Raw genomic sequence first — 17,859 nt, forward strand, 5'->3', positions numbered from 1 at the left:
TGTGGAAGACCTCCATGTCCAATAAATGTTACAAAGGCAGCACTGAGCTGAGGCTGCTTTTCCCATGCCATCTGCAGGATGCTGCCAAGTTTGTGACTCGCTGGAGAGATGCCTGCATAGTGTTTGTGAAATCAAATGTGGCAGGAAAATCTGTTTCTGAGGACAGTACAAGTAGCAGCGTGGGACACTGAGTCAGAGGAGAAGATCATCTTCCTCAGCTCTGACTCCAGTACAGGATGAGGCATTTTTCTTCCAACAGCATGGAAAAGGATATGGATATGATGAGGTCCCCAGTTGTGCCACCAACTTTTCTGCCTGCCTACAGTGCATGGAAATGTGTTGCTGAATTCAAATCTAAGACTGTCAAAATAGACAACTTGTGTGCTGTGTGTACAAGGTGGTTTTGATACCTGACAGACCAGAGCAGCATGCTTTGAAAATAGCAGTCCATGAGAGGTGCAGAGTACAGGTAACATCCTCCTTGCCATGGGGTTCCCAGAGCAAGGATGCCATCAGTGGCAGGGCTGTGTTTGGTGCAGGTTAACACCACTGCATACTGCTGGAAGGAAGGTGCTGCATCTAGTGATTTTGAAGGTGAGCCAGAGGAGATCATTAGCAGGAAAGTGTCTGCTGTGATTGTGTCAGCTCAGAGCATCTGCTGTGAGCAACTAGGGTGAGGGGGCTTTATGCTCTGATTCTTTCACATTGGCCCTGCCAGCTCTGTGTAGAGAAATTCCTTTTATAATGCCAGGAGCAGAGCAGCACTAAGGAGTTTGGTGAGTGATCAGAGTGTTGACATAGATCAGTATGACTCAGTGATGTGCCAGATCCTCTCCTGCATCTGCAGAGCCTGCTGCAGTCTCCCACACTTGCTGTTGGATGCTTTTTGGTGTCTTTGTTAGTCTCCTTGAATGCTGTGGCTGTTGTGGTTATTTTTGGCTGCTGTCTCATTATTTCACATGTCTCTAGCCTAGCATTGTATTAGTCAATATTCAAACCACTTCCAGATTGTTTAGCTTGTTCTGACTTTGACAATTTCCTCTCTCAGTAGATGTTTCTGAGGTAGTTCATCCCCCAAAATAAAGACAACTCTAAAAGTCACTTGGCATTTTGCCTTTGTGTTCAGTGGGGCCAGGGTGCACACCCTTCATAAGCAAATACATCAGCTGCCTCTCTTCAGCTGCCCCAGGAAGGTTGTCAGGCATCTGCAGGTGGATCTGCTCCTCCTCTACTCTGCCCTTGTGAGACCACATCTGGAGTATTGTGTCCAGCTCTGGGCCCCTCAGTTGCAGAAGGACAGGGAGCTGCTGGAGAGAGTTCAGGGCAGGGCCACCACCATGATTAAGGGAGTGGGGCATCTCCCTTCTGATGAAGGGCTGAGAGAGATGGGGCTCTGGAGCTTGGAGGAGAGGAGACTGAGGGGTGACCTCATGAATGTTTACAAGTACATAAAGGATGGCTGTCAGGAGGCTGGAGCCAGGCTGTGCTCAGTGATGGCCAATGATAGGACAAGGGGCAACAGGCACAAGCTGGAACAGAAGAGGTTCCAAAGCAACACAAGGCAGAATTTGTTCCCTGTTGAGGTGAGGGAGCACTGGCAGGGGCTGCCCAGATGGGCTGTGGAGGCTCCTTCTCTGGAGACATTCCAGCCCAGCTGGATGAGTCCCTGTGTGCCCTGCTCTAGGTGCTGCTGCTCTGGCAGGGGAGTTGCACTGGATGAGCTTTCGAGGCCTCTTCTAACCCTTAAGATTCTGTGATCTGGGATTGGTAAGAGGAAGCCCCTCAGTGCCCCAGGTTTTCCTGGTGTATGTCTGCAGAGCTGCCTTCATGCCTGAAGTGACCATGAGCCTCCTAATGCAATTTGAATAGAGTCTGGAGACCTGCATTGCCTAAGGCTGCCTTTCCCCAGGTGTGTGCAAACACTCCCAGCATTGTGCTCAGTGCAAAAATACAGTTCCCACGGGTATTCTGAGTAATAATTCAGCAGAAAACAGATCAGGGAGGCTCTAAGCTCACCCCAGCATTTGGGGAGGTGGAGGGAGCAGTCCCAGGCCTACACCCCATCCACGAGAGCATGGACAATAGCCCCATGCTGCTCCTCCCTGAAACTAGACCACAGTCAGCTGAGGAATGTAAAACACTCAGCCTGTGTGGATTTGACAGTGCAGAGGACCCCAAGGACTCCAACTACAATGGGGCAAATTGCTGTTCTTGTCTCTGGCTATGGCTGTGCTTGAATCTATTGATTTTTCTCTTGCCTGTGATGAGTGCTGCTTTTCAGGGTCTACTGCAAACCCTTACAGCTTCAAGAGCAAAAGAAGAAGTTACTAAAAAGCAGCTGTAGGCCAAAGCATTAATAATTCTTATTCATCTTTTGGATTGTGCAAGGCTGAAACTTGACATATTTAATGGGATGTTTCCCTTTTGGTGATGGGTACTGGGGAGGACCAGCAGTGCCATCCCTTGAGGCCCCAGGATCCCCCAGCTACAATGAGTGATGTTGCATTATCTGTATCAAAATGCAAGCAAAAGGATGAAAAAGCAAAGACTGAGTGCAAAATGTGCTCAGGAGAGATGGCAGAGCTTCCCAGCACTCGACAGACACATATGGCAGCTGGCAGCGTTTTTATCTTGGCATAGCAGAGAGTGTGGTGGGAGTGGGTGCCAAGTTATTCCCACATGGGTGAGTTAGGGACATCCAGAGCAGTGGATGCTTGTGGGACTCAGAGCAACCACCAAATCAGAGCAAGGAACACAAGTTGTAGAGTAAGATGCTTCTGTGCATCTGGTTAGGAACATTGTCATTGCCCTGAGGACTGCTGGCAGAGATTATCTGTGTAGGGCTCATGTAGTGGCCATTTAATTGCTGTTCCTAAAATAAAAGCTGCTTTTCTCCCAGTTCATAAAGTGTTTCAGTTGGCACTAATGTTTCTAGCTAGAAGGGGGGTTTTCTGCCTTCATGCACAGCTGTGAACTGACTGGTGCAGACAAGAGAATATAGTCCCAGGGGAAGGTTGGATCCAGTGATGCTGCTAAAGAAATGTTCTCATAAAACTGATAATGATGAGCAAGACTGAGTGTGCAGGGAAAAAACACCAGAGGTAAGTGAGAGTTAGGAAAGGACTCAAGCAAATGTCCCAGATACTGGCTGCTGTGGCCAAACCTGCACAGCCAGAAGTGCCCTGAAAGATGGTCGGTACTAAACAGGGAGAGGATGCTGTTGGTAATGATAAATACACAGTGAAGAGATACACACACTTGTTGTGGGAGACCAGAAAACCCAACAACAAACTCCTGGGGAAAAGTAGAATCAAAATTGAGTCCTTTACATTCTCAGTCAATCCACTGCAGTGTGTGTGGGTCTGTTGCTACTTTGAAGTGATTATGTGCCACATCTCTCTTACAAAGCTGCTTTGGCTTAAAGTGTTGGAATGAAGAACCCTCAAGATCAGACAAAATCTTTTCTCCTTGTAGCTATTTACTGGCCACACATTTTGCCTTGATATTTGCTTTGAGGAACAGCTTGAGATTCCCCAGCTTTCCTACTTGCTTCATCAGGAGGGCATTTATTTTTGAGAGCTCAAATCCATGTTGTGGTGGCTCTGGGCTTGAAGGAAGATTGTTCAAGTGCAATCAGTGATTTGTTATGGCCATTAAAGAGTAAAAAAGGAGACATTACTGCTTTTTCTGAGCTTCCCCCAAACTTTCCTCAGTTTTCCCCAAACTTTCAGCATGTGTTTTTAATACATGGCCTTGGGAGAGAGAGAGACAACTGCTGCCCAGGTGCCTGTGCCTGAGCCTGTGTTGTCTGCAGGCAGAGTGCTGTCAGTCAAAGGTGGTTCCTCTGCTTCTGTAGGAAGCCCTGTGTCCCTGGGAAGGTCAGATGAACACACTAGAGTATCATTTCTCTTTGAATCTAGAAGACTTGAGCGATCTGTAGGTGTCTCTTGCTATGTCTCTCCTTAAGCCAGAGCTATATCAGACTTGGATGTGTCCACTGCTGCATATGAAATAACGTCATTTCTGCTGTTGTACTTCTACCCAGTGTTTCCTGCTGATACAGCCAAGAAGATCTGCCTCTGAGCTGCAGCAGTACCTCAGCTGCTTCTGTAGATAAGATTTCTGCTGTGACCAATAAAGCCTTTTCAGTCTTTCCAGCACACAGCCCTTCAGAGTCTTTGATCTCATTGTATCCATGACTCAGATGGTTCTGTTTAATGGGACTGTCCTTGTTATATTTGCCACTGCCACAGGTTGGCTTTTTGCTCTCTTGTGAAAATCAGCAGCCTCTGGTCTCCTTGATTTTTGCTGAAAATGTAAAATAGAGCTATGATGAGAACTGCTTACTTTGTAGAAAGAGAGAGATCTGAAATCCATACGTCCCTGTCAGATTGTCCAGGACCTTTACAAGCTCAGTTAGTGCCTTGTCAGATGTAATCAACATAAAAATGGGTTTAAACATCCCCCAGCAATATTAGTTAGTACCAATAATAGTCCCAGTGTTTGAGTCCTGCACCATTTCTTCTGGTATTTTTATGTCAGTGACAGACTGGAGAAGAATAGTCATGAAACAGCCAGAGTCACTGCAGGTTGGAAATCCAGCTGGAGGTCTCTGGTCTAAGCCCCCACCCAAGCCATGACCAGCTTTAGTGCAGCCACTGCATCTGAGGTAGTGTTTTATATGGGCTGATTCCTTTCAGTCTTATAAATGTGCCCTTTATTTGTGATACTAATTTGTGTAGTGTAATTTTTCTGCTTCATTTGAAGATTGGAATGCTTTCTCCTAACTTGAGTTGTTCTCTGGGCCTCTGAGCAGCCTCTGACATCCACAGAGGAGTTCAGTGACTCAGTCCTGCTTTTTATGACTTGTGAGCTGTGACAGTGTAGCCAGAGGGTCTAAATTCTGACTCAGGGCGCACACCAGGCTCTTTACAGACACGAAGGCATGTTCTTAGCCACGGTCCAGACTATGTAGGAACCAACTTTAAGAGGGTGATTTGGTGGAGCAACAAGATGGGTGATTCACCAGCAATACTGGGTCCCTTCTGAGGAAATTGTGCCCATATCCCCTTCCTTCCAATGTGGTGAATTGTTTCTCCTGTCTGCAGGGCAAGGTCACCTCTCTGCACCCAGTTGCTCACTGAGCTTGAGCCTCTACTGGCCTCCATGGTGGGGCTTCCCCAGGGTGCTGTGTAGGTGTGGGAGGGAGGGTCCTGCTCCATCCAGGTGGCATCTGATGCTGCAGGAATGTTTGGGATGTAGAAGAGAGAGGAGAGGGAAAAGCAGCCCCTCTGCTCATCCCCCTCCCATGAAGAGGGACTGGTCCCACAGGTAGAGCTTGCTGAGCCACCGTGGTCTCTCTGTGGTGAGGAGCCTGTTGTTTGGGAGCCAGAGCCCCCTCGTCCTGGGTGGTGCAGCACTCCTGGACCCTCTCCCCTGAGCTCTGCAGAGGCATCCTGCAGGAGCTGTGCCCAAAGCCCAGCCCTGCTGTGGTCTGCCAGCCCCGTGCTGGGCTGCTGTCACTTCCCAAGTGGCTGCCAATGCCACGTTAACCATTAACCCCCAGCTCCGAGGCCTGCTGGGGACATGGCTTTGTTTTCAGGGCACTGTGAAGCTGCTTGTTTTGGCCCTTCCTGTGACGTTTCTTGATGGGCTCCTGGCAGGGTCTGAGCAGCCTTTCGTGTCTGCAGGCAGCTGCTGGGGAGAGCGGCCCAGGCACGGGCTGTGGTCATGGGCAGGGAGGAGCCGGACACAGGCCAGGCACACCTCTGCGCTTGGGGCACTCACATTCTGCCCCAGGTGCTCTTTGCAGCTGCCTGAGGGGTGTGAGACCAAGCAAAGAGGTTGGTGACCACCCCAGGAGTGAGGGACATCCCTCAGGAGAGGCCTCGTGGGGTGCAGCACGAAAGGAATCACCTCCAGCCTTCACCTCGGAGTGCCGCCGTCTCCCTTTCCAGCACCTCTCCTGCTTCTCCCTTCTTGGTGCTGTGGAATGGGGAAACTCCTGAGGGTTTCCTTCCACAGGCAGCTTCACAGAAGTGCTGAAGGTGAGGGCAGCCAGCGTGAGCAAAGGCACAGAGCTCCCCTCACGTTTGCAGCAGGCCTCACACAGCTTGGGGGCTGTGCCTCAGACCCAGCACAGGACAGTGCCAGAGGGACTTCAGAGCCTCCCAGCAGCTCTGGCCCACTCAGGTCCCTCTCTCTGCTACTCCCTGCCAAGCACAGAGGGGCTGCTTCAAAAGAGCCTTGAGCTGGGATGAGATCTACATTTGGAGGGTGGCCGTGTGTTACAATCACTGCTGGTTGTCAGCAGGGAGCAGAGGTGTGTCTGCAGCTCCTGGGTGGGCGAGTGGGTGGCAGCCCAGGGCAACCACAGCTTTTGAAAGAGGAGGGAGATGTAGTCACAGTGGATGTGACTGCAACCCAGGGAGAGGTTTCTGCCAAGCAGCATGGTCTGCAAGAGAGATGCTGTCAGCAATGGGCAGTGCTGACTGGCAGCAGCTCTCACCCTCTCAGTGGCCACCAAATGGCTGGGGTTTGCCTTTTCTACTTTCCAGGCCTTGTCTTAATAGTTCCTGAATCATTTCTCAGGCGTCTTCAGGAGGCTGGTGCAGTGTTGAAGAGAGATGTCTGCTGCATGGGCACGTCTGTGTACTGAGCCCTGCACAGGCACAAAGCTCTGCAGCCCAAGAGCTGGGATGTGGCTTGTCCTGGCTGTGGAGCAGTGGGGTGAGGGCTGTGCACTGCTGTGCACACCCTGCCCTTGCACTTCCTTCCCTTAGCAGTTGGGAACAGGCTATTTTGGGAAATGGCTGTGCAACTAAAGCAAATGCACTGCAGCTCTTCTCTGCAGTTTCATTTCTCCTAATTTAGCACCGAGATGTTTAATTAAGAAGTTATTGATAGGAACATTTATAGTCAGGCTTTAAGAGTGAGGAGAGTTCTCTCTCTCCTGAGCTCTCAGATTGATTTAAAGTGTTTGTTTTCTTTCAGAGTGCCTCTGTTCAAAGAGACAGTGATGTACCAGGAATACACAAGGTGTTAGAGACCACCACCATTCACAGAGACTAAGCAAAGCTTTGGCTCAAAAGGAATAAAAAGTGACCATGGCAGAATTTACAGGTTACAAAGAAACCTCCAATCGGCACCTACGATTCAAACTGCAGAGTCTGAGTCGCCGCCTGGATGAGCTGGAAGAAGCCATCAAAAACCTGCAGAAAGCAGAGGATGAGCTGCTTGACCTCCAGGACAAAGTTATCCAGGCAGAAGGCAGCAACTCCAGCATGCTGGCTGATGTGGAAGCCCTGCGGAAGAGGGTGCTCAAGATCGAGGGCAAGGATGAAGAAATCAGGAAAGCTGAAGAGCTTTGTCGTGTCATGAAAGAAAAACTTGAAGAGGAAGAGAGCCTCACCCGAGAGCTGAAGTCACAAATTGAACACCTTCAGAGGAGAATGGCAGAGCTGGAGAAGCTGGAGGAGGCCTTTGGCAGGAGCAAGAATGACTGTACACAGCTGTGTCTCAGCCTGAACGAAGAAAAGAACTTGACCAAAAAGATATCAACGGAACTGGAAATCCTTAGAGTGAAAGTGAAAGAACTGGAGGCATCTGAGGACAGGCTGGATAAAACTGAGCAGAGCCTAACAGGGGAGTTAGAAAAACTGAAATCCCTGGCACTGAGCTTTGTCACTGAAAGGAAACATTTCAATGAAAGAGAAAAGCAGAATGAGAAAATAATCCAGGAGCTAACGCAGAAACTAGAACAAAACAACAAACTCAACAGGGCAGATCAAACTAGAAATGCATCCAACTTGCTGGAAAGGTCATCAAACAGTCTCCTGGACAGAAATGATTGGAGAATTGAAGATGACTTGACTTCTGCGTTGCCCTCGAAGGAGACCAGGAGGAAAGGAAGCGTGGATTACCTGAAACACGTAGAGAATGAAAGCAGGAATAAATCAGAGAACCAAAAGAACAGAAATCAGGAGGACAACAAAGTGAAAGATCTCACCCAAGAAATTGAGAAGCTTAAAACTCAGATCAAACGTTTTGAATCTTTAGAAGAAGAGCTTAAAAAGATGAGAGCCAAAAACAACGACCTGCAGGACAGTTACTTGAGTGAACAGAATAAAAACAAACTCTTAACGGGTCAGCTGGAGGAAATCAAAATGCAGATAAAGAAACAGAAAGAGCTGGAGAATGGAGAGGTTGACAATGAAGACACAAGCTTTTCCAGCAGGGGAAAGCACGACAGGCCGAAGTACAGAGGTGTCACAGCTGATTTGACAGCTGCCAAGCACAAACCAAGGGAGCTTTCGCCCCAGCAGCGCCGGGAAAGAGCGAGGAACAGAGATTTCTCTGTCAGTAATGACAGCTATAGCCATGGTAGGCAGGTGCCCAGTCCGAGCTTAGTGAGCAGAAAAGGAGGAAAAGCATCTGGTGCATCTGCCCTTTCGGATGCTGCTGTCACAGATAGCAAGAGACAGGAAGAAAAGCCTTTAGTTGGCGCTTTTCCTGCTGGTCAGAGGGAAGGCTGCGTCACGCAGAGCGAAGGGAGGAGATGCAAAGAGCAGCCGTCTGTCCTCAGCCGCTATCCTCCCGCTGCACAGGAGCAGAAGGCTTGGAAAGCACCTTCCAAACACGTTGCTGACTCAGGCCTGAGGTCCAAGGCAGAAAAGCCGCCTCAGGTCCTCCGTGGCAGCTGCCAAAGCGGCGCTGACACCCGGGATGAGAAAAGCAAAGGGGAGTCGGTGGCTTCTTTGGCTGAGAAGCTGAAAACGGGTCAGGCAGAAGTCAGTGACTGCTCAGTGCTCACCAGGGGCAACCACAGCTCGTCCAACGGCACAGCTTCAGCATACAGGTACCACCTCTCCTCCCATCCTTCGGCCTCGGACTCCACTGGCTCTAAAGCAGAGGCAGTGAACACTTTTGCTGCCTCACACAGACAGCCCTCGGAAGGGAGGGCTAAAAGAGCAATAACCTCCCAGGAAAAAGAATTCCCAGACACATCCCTCGACAGTGCAAAGCCTTTGACGCTCACCAAGCGTTGCCATCGCTCCAGGAGTCAGGAGGACATCTTGGAGATTCTCACAGGCCTTGACAAAGATGACACAGAGCAGTCTTCAACTTCAGCAACTGATGATGGCTTAAAAACGGACTCCAAAAGCATCCAAAGTCACCAGGAAAAACTTAATTCAGATGAAGAATTAGGAAGAAACAAGAAACCAACCACTCAGCCGGATTTTGAGACGAGAAAGAAAGTCGGTTCCAAGCAGATCTCCAATTCCAGGGGAGTTTATAGAGCATCACTGTTTGAAAATGACAAAAACACTGTAACTGATGAAGACTCCACCAAGTGCATAAAACCATCTGATGCCAGCACTGGAGGATTGAAGTCCAGAAGGTCGTTCAGCCCAAGAGAAGCTCTGAGATCAAAAGCTGTCATTAAACCTGCAATTGTCGAGAAGGACATGAAGGCAGTCATGGGAGGGACTGTTCCTGAGGCAGAGTCAGAAAAACAGAAGGCTGTTTATAAACTAGTAACAAATAAAATGACAAGCAGCATCACAATCTTCCCTTCTGAGCCAACAGCTCCAAGGGCCAGTGCAGATACAGGAGCAAAGGAAAGGCACATTGCCACCAGCAACATCAAAGTTGCTCCGAATGAGCCTTTACCAGTAACAAACAATCTCCCCACACCCTTTGAGATATCGATTAACAAAAGTGCTCTGAAACTATCTGAACTGGATGGAACTGGAGAGGCAGTGCCCAGAAGTAAAGCAGAAACAATAGTCTCCAGAAGCAGCATCGTGATCAAGACTTCTGAACTCACAGAGAGGAACAGTGAGCTTCCTTCAGAGACAGTGAGCTGGAAGAGCCATGGCTCTTCAGATGCAGCTTCATGTGAAACAAAGCACGTCACTGTGAGGAGTTCCTGGAGGACAAGGCAAGGCTTACACTCCCTGGAGGACTCTCAAGCCAAAGTGGAGAGAAGTGCAGCTTCCAGTACTCCAAACATGTGTAGGTCCTCAGTGGACCTCTCAGAAATGGAAGGGAATGGTGCAAGGACAAACTCCATGGAGCAGACCTCAGCCAGGCCCAGTGCCACAGCTAATTCCTGGAGTGGCCCCGAGCTGGGCTCCCGAAGGACCAAAAGCAACTTAAGTGCATCTGAACTGCAACCACGCAGGAGCTGTGCAAGTGATGCTGCAGCTGCCTCTGCTTGGCACAGGCCCACACTACCTGTAAGTATCCTCTGTTGAACACTCTTCTCTTTGATGAGGTTTTTCCAAGGTGCCTGGTTTGAAGTTCTTGCAGCTTGTTTCCTGAAGTGTTGAATGGTTTCAGCTGGCAGAGATCTTTCAGCTCATGGGGTGCAGCCTCTGTCCCAGCCCTGTCACCCACCAGCCCATTGCTCTCAGTGCAGCACCCACCTGGCTCTGGAACCCCTCCAGGGACTGTGACTTCAGCAGCTCCCTGGGCAGCTGTTCCAATGCCTGACAGCCCTGGCAGCAAAGAAATTCCTCCTCACATCCAGCCTGAACCTCCCCTGAGGCCATTTCCACTTGTTCTGTTGCTTGTTACCAGGAGAACAGACCAACCCCCACCTCACTACAAGCAGCCAGGAAAGCGACCACAGGGTTAGTTCATGCAGGGCTGTGGGGTACTGAGTGAGGTATCTCTGCACCTTACTTTGATATAAAATCACCCTGACACCACATAGTTACAAATCTGAATTCCTGATCATTAATTAAGTCTCCTTTGAGCTTTTAATTGAGGAACATGAAGTTACCTTGAAAGACTACAGTTACAGACACACCACATCTCATGTATTTGGGCAGCTCAAATTATTACCTGTGCCCTTGGAAAAAACCCAGAGTCCCTGCCTTTGAAGGGTATCTTCAGGCCTATGTGTCATGTCACAAGTGGTCTGTTTGTGCCAGGCTGTGTGTTTCAGTGAAAGATGCAGCTGTTTCTCTGATGGAAGGCTTGGCACTGATCTGCACTAACTTTGCACATGCAGCTTTCCCATGAATGCACCACTGTCATCTCTTCCCACAGTCTGAGGTTGCCTCAAGAGTCCTGTTCTACACAGGGTTGGTGCTGGCTTTGCCTGAATACTTCTTCCTGTCTTGTGTGAAATGCTCCTGCTGTCTGCCTGACCATTTGCTGCAGCACAGCAGGAGACTCAGGCAAGCTGGAGGCTCAGGCCCTGCCTCAGCCTCCTCCAAACTGAGCACCTGGAAATAATTCTTGCAAGGGGATTTGAGCCTTCCATTTTTGTACTGCTGATGGAGGTGAATGTCCCTAATGAGGCTACAGGAGGTATTGGCAGCTCTCAGCAATGCTTGTGCTGCAGCTCTTTGCAGCACTGCTTTGGCAGACCTATGAAGAGCAGGTTCTGATGGATGGGTGCTGCAGCCTGAGGACCAGCTCCCTGCCTGTGATTCAGCCTCAGTAAAAGACACAGGGTGCCCCATCCAGCCCTAAGACAGACTGTAGGTACCCAGACCCCAGGGTGTGATCCCATAAATGTCTCTGCAGACATTCAAGAAAACATGAATGCATTTAAAAGTGCCAGTTAGGTGCCTGTAGCAGGAAAACATAGGACACTCCCACATCACATCCTCATTGCTGGGAGAAATGAGAGATTCAGGTCACTGGCCACCCCCTAAACAAGGTGGTTAAAGCCCAGAAGCTACTTCAGTCACTAAAGCTGGGGATTTTCTGCTGCTGGTCCCCCGTGGGTACAAGCCCCATGCAGGCTGAGCACAGCCATGCACAGCTCACACAGCTGAGCAGAACTATCACCCCTAACTTGGGTAAAAATTACTTGGATGGTTTTTGAAACAATTAACTCTGAAGTAGCAGATAAGGAAAGGCATGCCAGAGCTGGCCTGGGGGGCACAGTCCCTCCTTGCCAAAGGACCTCACACTGAAAACCCAGGGCCAGGAACCCAGTGCTATTCCAAACTCCTTCTTAGTCCCCACATCCTGACTCTCTTTACTTCCCTTTGCACAGGATGAAAGCAAAGATTTTGTACCCAGTTCCAGAAGGAAACAATGTGGCTCTTCTGAGTACCTCTCCCAGCCTGACACCCCAGGGAAAAGGCCACCCAAGATGGAGCTGCAGGACCCTGAATCCAACCCCCACACGCCACTGGGTCTCCATGGGGAGGAGCAGGTATGTGAACTCGAGGGTCAGCCAGAAAAAGAGAGAGTTAGAAGGCAAGAAGCCAATACCTGAACTCCCAGGAACACAACTGAAGAGAACTTGTCCAAAATGAATGTAAACCTTTTAGGAAAGAAATCCAATCATGATGCTCTTCCCCAGAGCAAAGGTGCTGCCAGAGGCAGCTGGGAGTCCTGGCCAGTCAGTGATGGGCTTGTCTCTTACAGGGTGCTTCCCGTGCCTGCCGGACAACGTCTCGGAGATGAGCTGTATTCCCTCCCACTCAGTGAAGACGCTGCACTGTGGAGCAAGAGGCAGGACAGAACCAGGCTCTCGGGCATCACACCTGTTTGTAAGCTCTCCAGAGGCTTCAGCTACCCTGAAACCAGTTTTTTAATGCAATGTGCAAGGTACAGGAGCTTTGCCAGTGAATTCTTTTTCTTTGTTGCTGAAGACGCAGCTGCAGAGACGTTGCTCAGGGGATTTCCAACTTCTCTTCTCTGTACCTGCAATCTTAATCTTCTCCATAGGGTTACAGATCTGTCTCCATATGGAGACCTTGACTGCATGACCACTCTGAACAATGGTACTCCCTGGACAAGAGAGAGCTTCTTGTTAATCACTTGCATTTAGACAAGATCCTAGAAGTATCCCTGTGACTCCAGTCCACCAGCCCGTGACAGCTCTCCTACACGGCTCCACAACCGAGAGCTTTCAGTTCCTAGGGAGTTTGCATTCTCCTATTACACCCTTGGCTTGGGTTGCAGTCACCTCAGTCCCTGTGCTCCCATCACTCTCTGCCTCTAGGCAGGAGGAAGCCATTCTCCACCGCTTGCTTCACATTTCAGGAGGGAAGGAGAGCAGAAAATGTTTAGAAGCAGTTTCTTCCCTGTTGCTGTCAGTCTCTGCCACAAGCTTTGCATGACCTACTTATCACCAGCTGAGATCTTGCACCAAGAAGTCATCCACTGAGCCAAACCAACAGCAGTTTCTGCAGCTCCAAAACTTCCTGACTGGGGTGCTTTTTTACCTGGAGCTTTGTGTCTGTCACTCTCTGCAGGCAACAGCTCTGCTGCTCTGCTGTTCTCAGCAGTTGAGCTCCAAGGCAAGAAGAAACAAGTGCTTTTCCACCACACAAGCAGAATGTGCTTGCTCCTCCTAAAACCAGGGTGAAGACAGCAGGACTGGACCCTAAGCTGAGCTCTACTATGGCTGCCTAGGCAGCCTGGGGCTGCCCCTCATCAGAACCACCCCGTCAGCCCTGTCTGGGTCCCAGCTGTGGTCAGAGGCTGCTTTGGAGGTACGTTACCCTCAGTGCCCAGAGGCCTTCGAGGGCAGATGCAGCTCCAAGGGGTGCTCAAGTGTTGGAGCAGCATCTGCCCCAAGCTGGGCGATGGCTTGGGCTCCTCTGCCCCTCAGCCAGGCCTCCCTTCCATCCTGCCACACAGCCCAGGGCTGTCCCCACACGTGTCTTGCTCCACATGCCACCAGCTTTCCTTGGGGCTTTCTCCTGCCTGTTGCAAAGAGCCATTCCTCTCTGCAGAGGGATGAGGACAAAGCTGCAGAAGGGAAAGGGTCCCTGGTCTGTCTTGGAAGTGCTGCAGGAACAGCTGTGACACAGTGAGGCCCCTGTCCAAGTTGCACCCCACACATTCCCACTTCCCATCTCCCAGGCAAGCAGTGGCTATGTGACTGACCCTACACACACATCAACAGCCCCCATCTCCTCCCTGTCCCTTGGAATTATATGCCTCAATTCTGAGAGGCAAATGAATCAAAAAAACAGAGCTGCTTGGAAAATATGGATGAAAACATTTATCTAAACAGGAGAGTGTTTCAAACCCCACCTGGATGAGCTCCTGTGTGACCTGCTCGAGGTGGTGCTGCATGGCAGGGGGTTGCACTGGATGAGCTTTCCAGGTCCCTTCCAGCCCTTGAGATCCTGTAAGAGAAAAATTATATTTGAAGAAAGGTGTTTCCTTCCTTCTGCAATTTTTAGTTGGTTTCCAATATTTCTGTTTTCTAACCCTTCATTTTCTCTTTTCTGTTGTGACCTGTTTGTGTGTCGAGCTGTGTAGCCAGAGAGAGAGAACTGCTGTTCAGTTAGTTCTGTGGCAGCTCTGATCATCCTTTAAATTAAATTACATGAAAATAAATTACATCCAGTGCTCTCCCTCAACCATTTCATAACACAAAAGTGCTGGTAGGGAATGGGATAAATCTATCAGGTACAATGGGAAACAATGTTAAACTCCAAATGCAAACTAAATGGGACAAGCTGAAGTTAGCTCAAGAGTGCTGAAATGCCTCCCCCTGCCCTACATTCATCACCAAGTACTGGCAACTAGTGCAGATTTTGCAATCTGAAACCATGAGGGATTGTTTGCTCTTGTGAAATTGCAGCAGGCACACTGAGCACCCAGCTTTGCTCAGAGGTTAACTGTATGGCAAGATCAATCCCTGCAGCCACTCCAGGGCTGATGGCCAGACCTGCAGCCTGACCACACTGCAGCAGTGCTCTGGGGTTGTCTTGCTTGACAGCCTCTGGATGCTACATCCTGATGCTTTCCCCCTTATTTTCATGTTAAAGAAAAGATTTCCTTTCAAAATTAAACGTGCTGCCTCAGGTTCTGTTCTCTCTGTTGCATGGGAGATGCTGCTGCAACCCTCGAGCCTGTGCAGCTGCTCTGCAGCCCCTGCCTGCTCTGCCCAGGAGCTTGCATGGGGAGGCATCTTGGCACATCCTCACCTCTTCAGACACCACAGTAATTGTTTACCTCCATTTACATTCCCAAACCTGCTGCTAAGCAGCTCTCCAGCCCTGTTACAGACACTGTGACAGGACAGTGCTGGAGGGAGCAGCAGCGTGTCGGAGCAGCCCTGGTGCAGTGTCACCTGCAGCCAGACAGCACCAAGAGGACCAGGGCCACTTTGAGCAGTAGCTGTGTGGCTTTCCTCCCACTGATGAGCCTCTCTTGGGTGCTGTAGGCATCTGCCAGCCCTCTCTTGCCATGGATCCACCTTACCCTGGTGCATCCAAAGCTCCTTCCAAGGGGACTGATGCAGTTGCCTGCGACACGCCAGGCTGGGGTAACACAGGCTTCCCTCTGCCTACCCACAGAACTGGCTTAGCCAGCAGGTTTCTGAAGACCACAGCTCACCCCCACATCACAACACCCTGTCTGAAGTGCAAGGGGAAAACCAGCAGCAGCAAGAGCTGTTGGTTTTCCCCTTCTGTCAGCCAGGTCTCGGCTTTTCCTTAGCCAGGGCAACCAGAGGGCTTCACCCTGCTGCTGAGCCAGCTTGCAGGAGCCCCAGCTACCGACCCACCAATGCAGCTCCTCTGGCACTGTCTGCTCTCCTCAGGTGCTTCTCACAGGTGATGTCTCTCCTTTCTCCAGCTGCCTCAGAATATTTCACAGCTCATACCATGAACTCTTGCTCTAGACTCAGTCTCACTGCTTGTAAATAATGAAACACAGATGTCACTCAGTAACTGTACACAGGGTTGTTTTTACCACAACTGAGATTAAACCTGAGAAACAAAAACCCATCTTAAAATTGAAAGGGGCCATGCCCTCTAATGGTGAGTGCAATAGTAGCTGATTGTATTGTTAAACTTACAGCAATGAGTTCAGGAAACACAATGTGTTTGATTCAAATTGCACACTTTGTTTTTCAAACAGCTGTAACATAGTCTATGTGTAAATATTGCCATTGCTGAAGAAGTGCTTGTAAGTTGTTTTTTTTGCATATAAATATATAACAGGCTTTTCAAGTAGGTTTGATGGTGCCACGAGGCTGCACATAAAGCACTCGGGTCATTCCAAAGTTGTAAATGTATTTGCTGTACAGAGGAAGCGTGTGAGTGTTTGCTTCTCCCAAGGAAAAGGGGGCTCTGGGCCCCTTGGGAAAGTCAGCAGCTTGCCCCCAGAATGGCACCAGCCTGAGAGGTCCATCAGCATGTTGCTTCAGCAGCTGCCTTCGTGTCTAGAAGCAGTGTGTGATGCCTCTGCAGCTGCTCAGGCTCCAGGGACATGGATGGGGCTGAGGCACAGTCGTCCCGCAAGGGCAGCGCCAGGAGAGGCAGAGGGCAGGATGCCCAGGGCAGGATGCCCACCTCTGCTCCAAGGGACACTCGACATGAGCAACGTCCCAGCTACAGATCAAAGCAATAGTCACCTTGGTGTCATGTCTAATACCACAGACCTTATCTCTGCCACTCTTGCACATCACTGGAGCCGTGGAAACACTCCCCAGACATCCCTCGGGGACTGTGCTGCACCTGATGAAACGTGAAGCCCTTGTTTGCCGATGCCTCTGATGGTCAGTAACCCAAGGACCCAAAGGATCGTGTTCCCAGGCTGCCCAGCATGCAGTGCAGGCTCCTGCCTTGGTGAAGCAGAACTTGAGGCTGCATGGAATGTATTTTTAAGAGAATAAATCTATTTTTTGTATTTGCAGACATCTATTTGGGGCAGCTTAGTTAGGAAACAAATCATGCAAGAATGTCATAATCACAGACTCAGCCAAGTGAAGCAGATTTGCTGGGGTTACAGTATTGCCTATTTCCCTGAAACAAACTTTGGTCCAACAGAGCTATCAGCACTGTTCCACCCTCAGAACTCTCCCTTTCTCAGCATGCTCAAGTCGAGGGAAGCCAGATCTTTCCTCCCCAGGCTGCCCATGCAGTGGATACAGATGGTGCTTACTTCCTTCCAGTTACACAGTGCTCTTAAGTCTGCATGCCAAATGTAAGCACACACTTTACCTGCATGTCGCTCCTGACTCAAACACTGTCAAGCTCTACAGTATATAACCAATAAAAGTTCTCTTTTCACACCTTTGTGATGTGCTTGTTGGAGCTCCAGCTGGATCCTGCGCAGGGTCTGTTGCTGACACCCCTGGCTGATGTGCTGAGGCAGCCCCAGGCTGCAGCAGCTCTCAGTGCACGTGCTGCTGGCCTTGTTCTTCCTTTCCAGTGGCACCCTGGGGTGGGTCAGAAGGGCTGTGGGCAGTAGGTCACAGGTTCTGCCCTCATGAGACCACATGTGAATATTGTGTCCAGCTCTGGGCCCCTCAGTTGCAGAAGGACAGGGAGCTGCTGGAGAGAGCTCAGTGCAGGGCTGCAGAGATGATGGAGTGGAGCATCTGCCTTGTGAGGAAAGGTTGAGGGAGCTGGGGCTCTTGAGCTTGGAGGAGAAGAGACTGAGGGGTGAGCTCATTCATGTTACAAAGGGTGGGTGTGAGGAGGCTGGAGCCAGGCTGTGCTCTGTGGCGGTCAATGACAGGACAAGGGGCAACGGGCACAAGCTGGAACAGAAGAGGTTCAAAAGAAACACCAGGAAGAATCTGTTCCCTGTTGAGGTGAGGGAGCACTGGCAGGGGCTGCCCAGATGGGCTGTGGAGGCTCCTTCTCTGGAGACATTCCAACCCAGCTGGATGAGTTCTGTGTGCCCTGCTCTAGGTGGTGCTGCTCTGGCAGGGGGTTGCACTGGATGAGCTTTCCAGGTCCCTTCCAGCCCTCAGCATTCTGATTCCCAATGAGCAGAAAACTGCACCTTCCCAAACGAGCACCTTGGAAATGTCCCAAAGTCAGGGGTAAAAGCATCAAACTTGACAAAAACCCCCAGTGTGTGGCATCTCATTATCTCTTGGGAAGCAGTTTTGGGAGAACTAATGGAATCATC

General features: G+C 50.1%; 1 protein-coding gene and 1 long non-coding RNA gene across 3 annotated transcripts in view; one reads left to right on the forward strand and one right to left on the reverse strand.

Moving 5' to 3' along the window:
* The window catches only part of LUZP1 (leucine zipper protein 1), a 32,484-nt gene extending 15,481 nt beyond the window's left edge, over positions 1-17,003 (forward strand). For both annotated transcript variants that reach the window (XM_062014479.1, XM_062014481.1), the window contains exons 2-4: positions 6,994-10,241; positions 12,020-12,181; positions 12,397-17,003. In XM_062014479.1, the coding sequence (XP_061870463.1) occupies positions 7,107-10,241; positions 12,020-12,181; positions 12,397-12,435 (3,336 nt within the window). In that variant the 5' untranslated portion in view covers positions 6,994-7,106 and the 3' untranslated portion in view covers positions 12,436-17,003. The remainder of the gene's footprint in view (positions 1-6,993; positions 10,242-12,019; positions 12,182-12,396) is intronic.
* LOC133627705 (uncharacterized) lies at positions 1,671-17,006 on the reverse strand. The gene is made up of 4 exons (XR_009820348.1): positions 15,500-17,006; positions 14,017-14,111; positions 12,241-12,762; positions 1,671-4,308 (listed from the first exon to the last, which is right to left on the reverse strand). It is a non-coding gene; the product is annotated as an uncharacterized LOC133627705 (long non-coding RNA).
* Between the last annotated feature and the right edge of the window lie 853 nt (positions 17,007-17,859).

This window comes from Colius striatus, chromosome 24 (assembly GCF_028858725.1).
Source record: "Colius striatus isolate bColStr4 chromosome 24, bColStr4.1.hap1, whole genome shotgun sequence".
Taxonomy (NCBI): domain Eukaryota; kingdom Metazoa; phylum Chordata; class Aves; order Coliiformes; family Coliidae; genus Colius; species Colius striatus.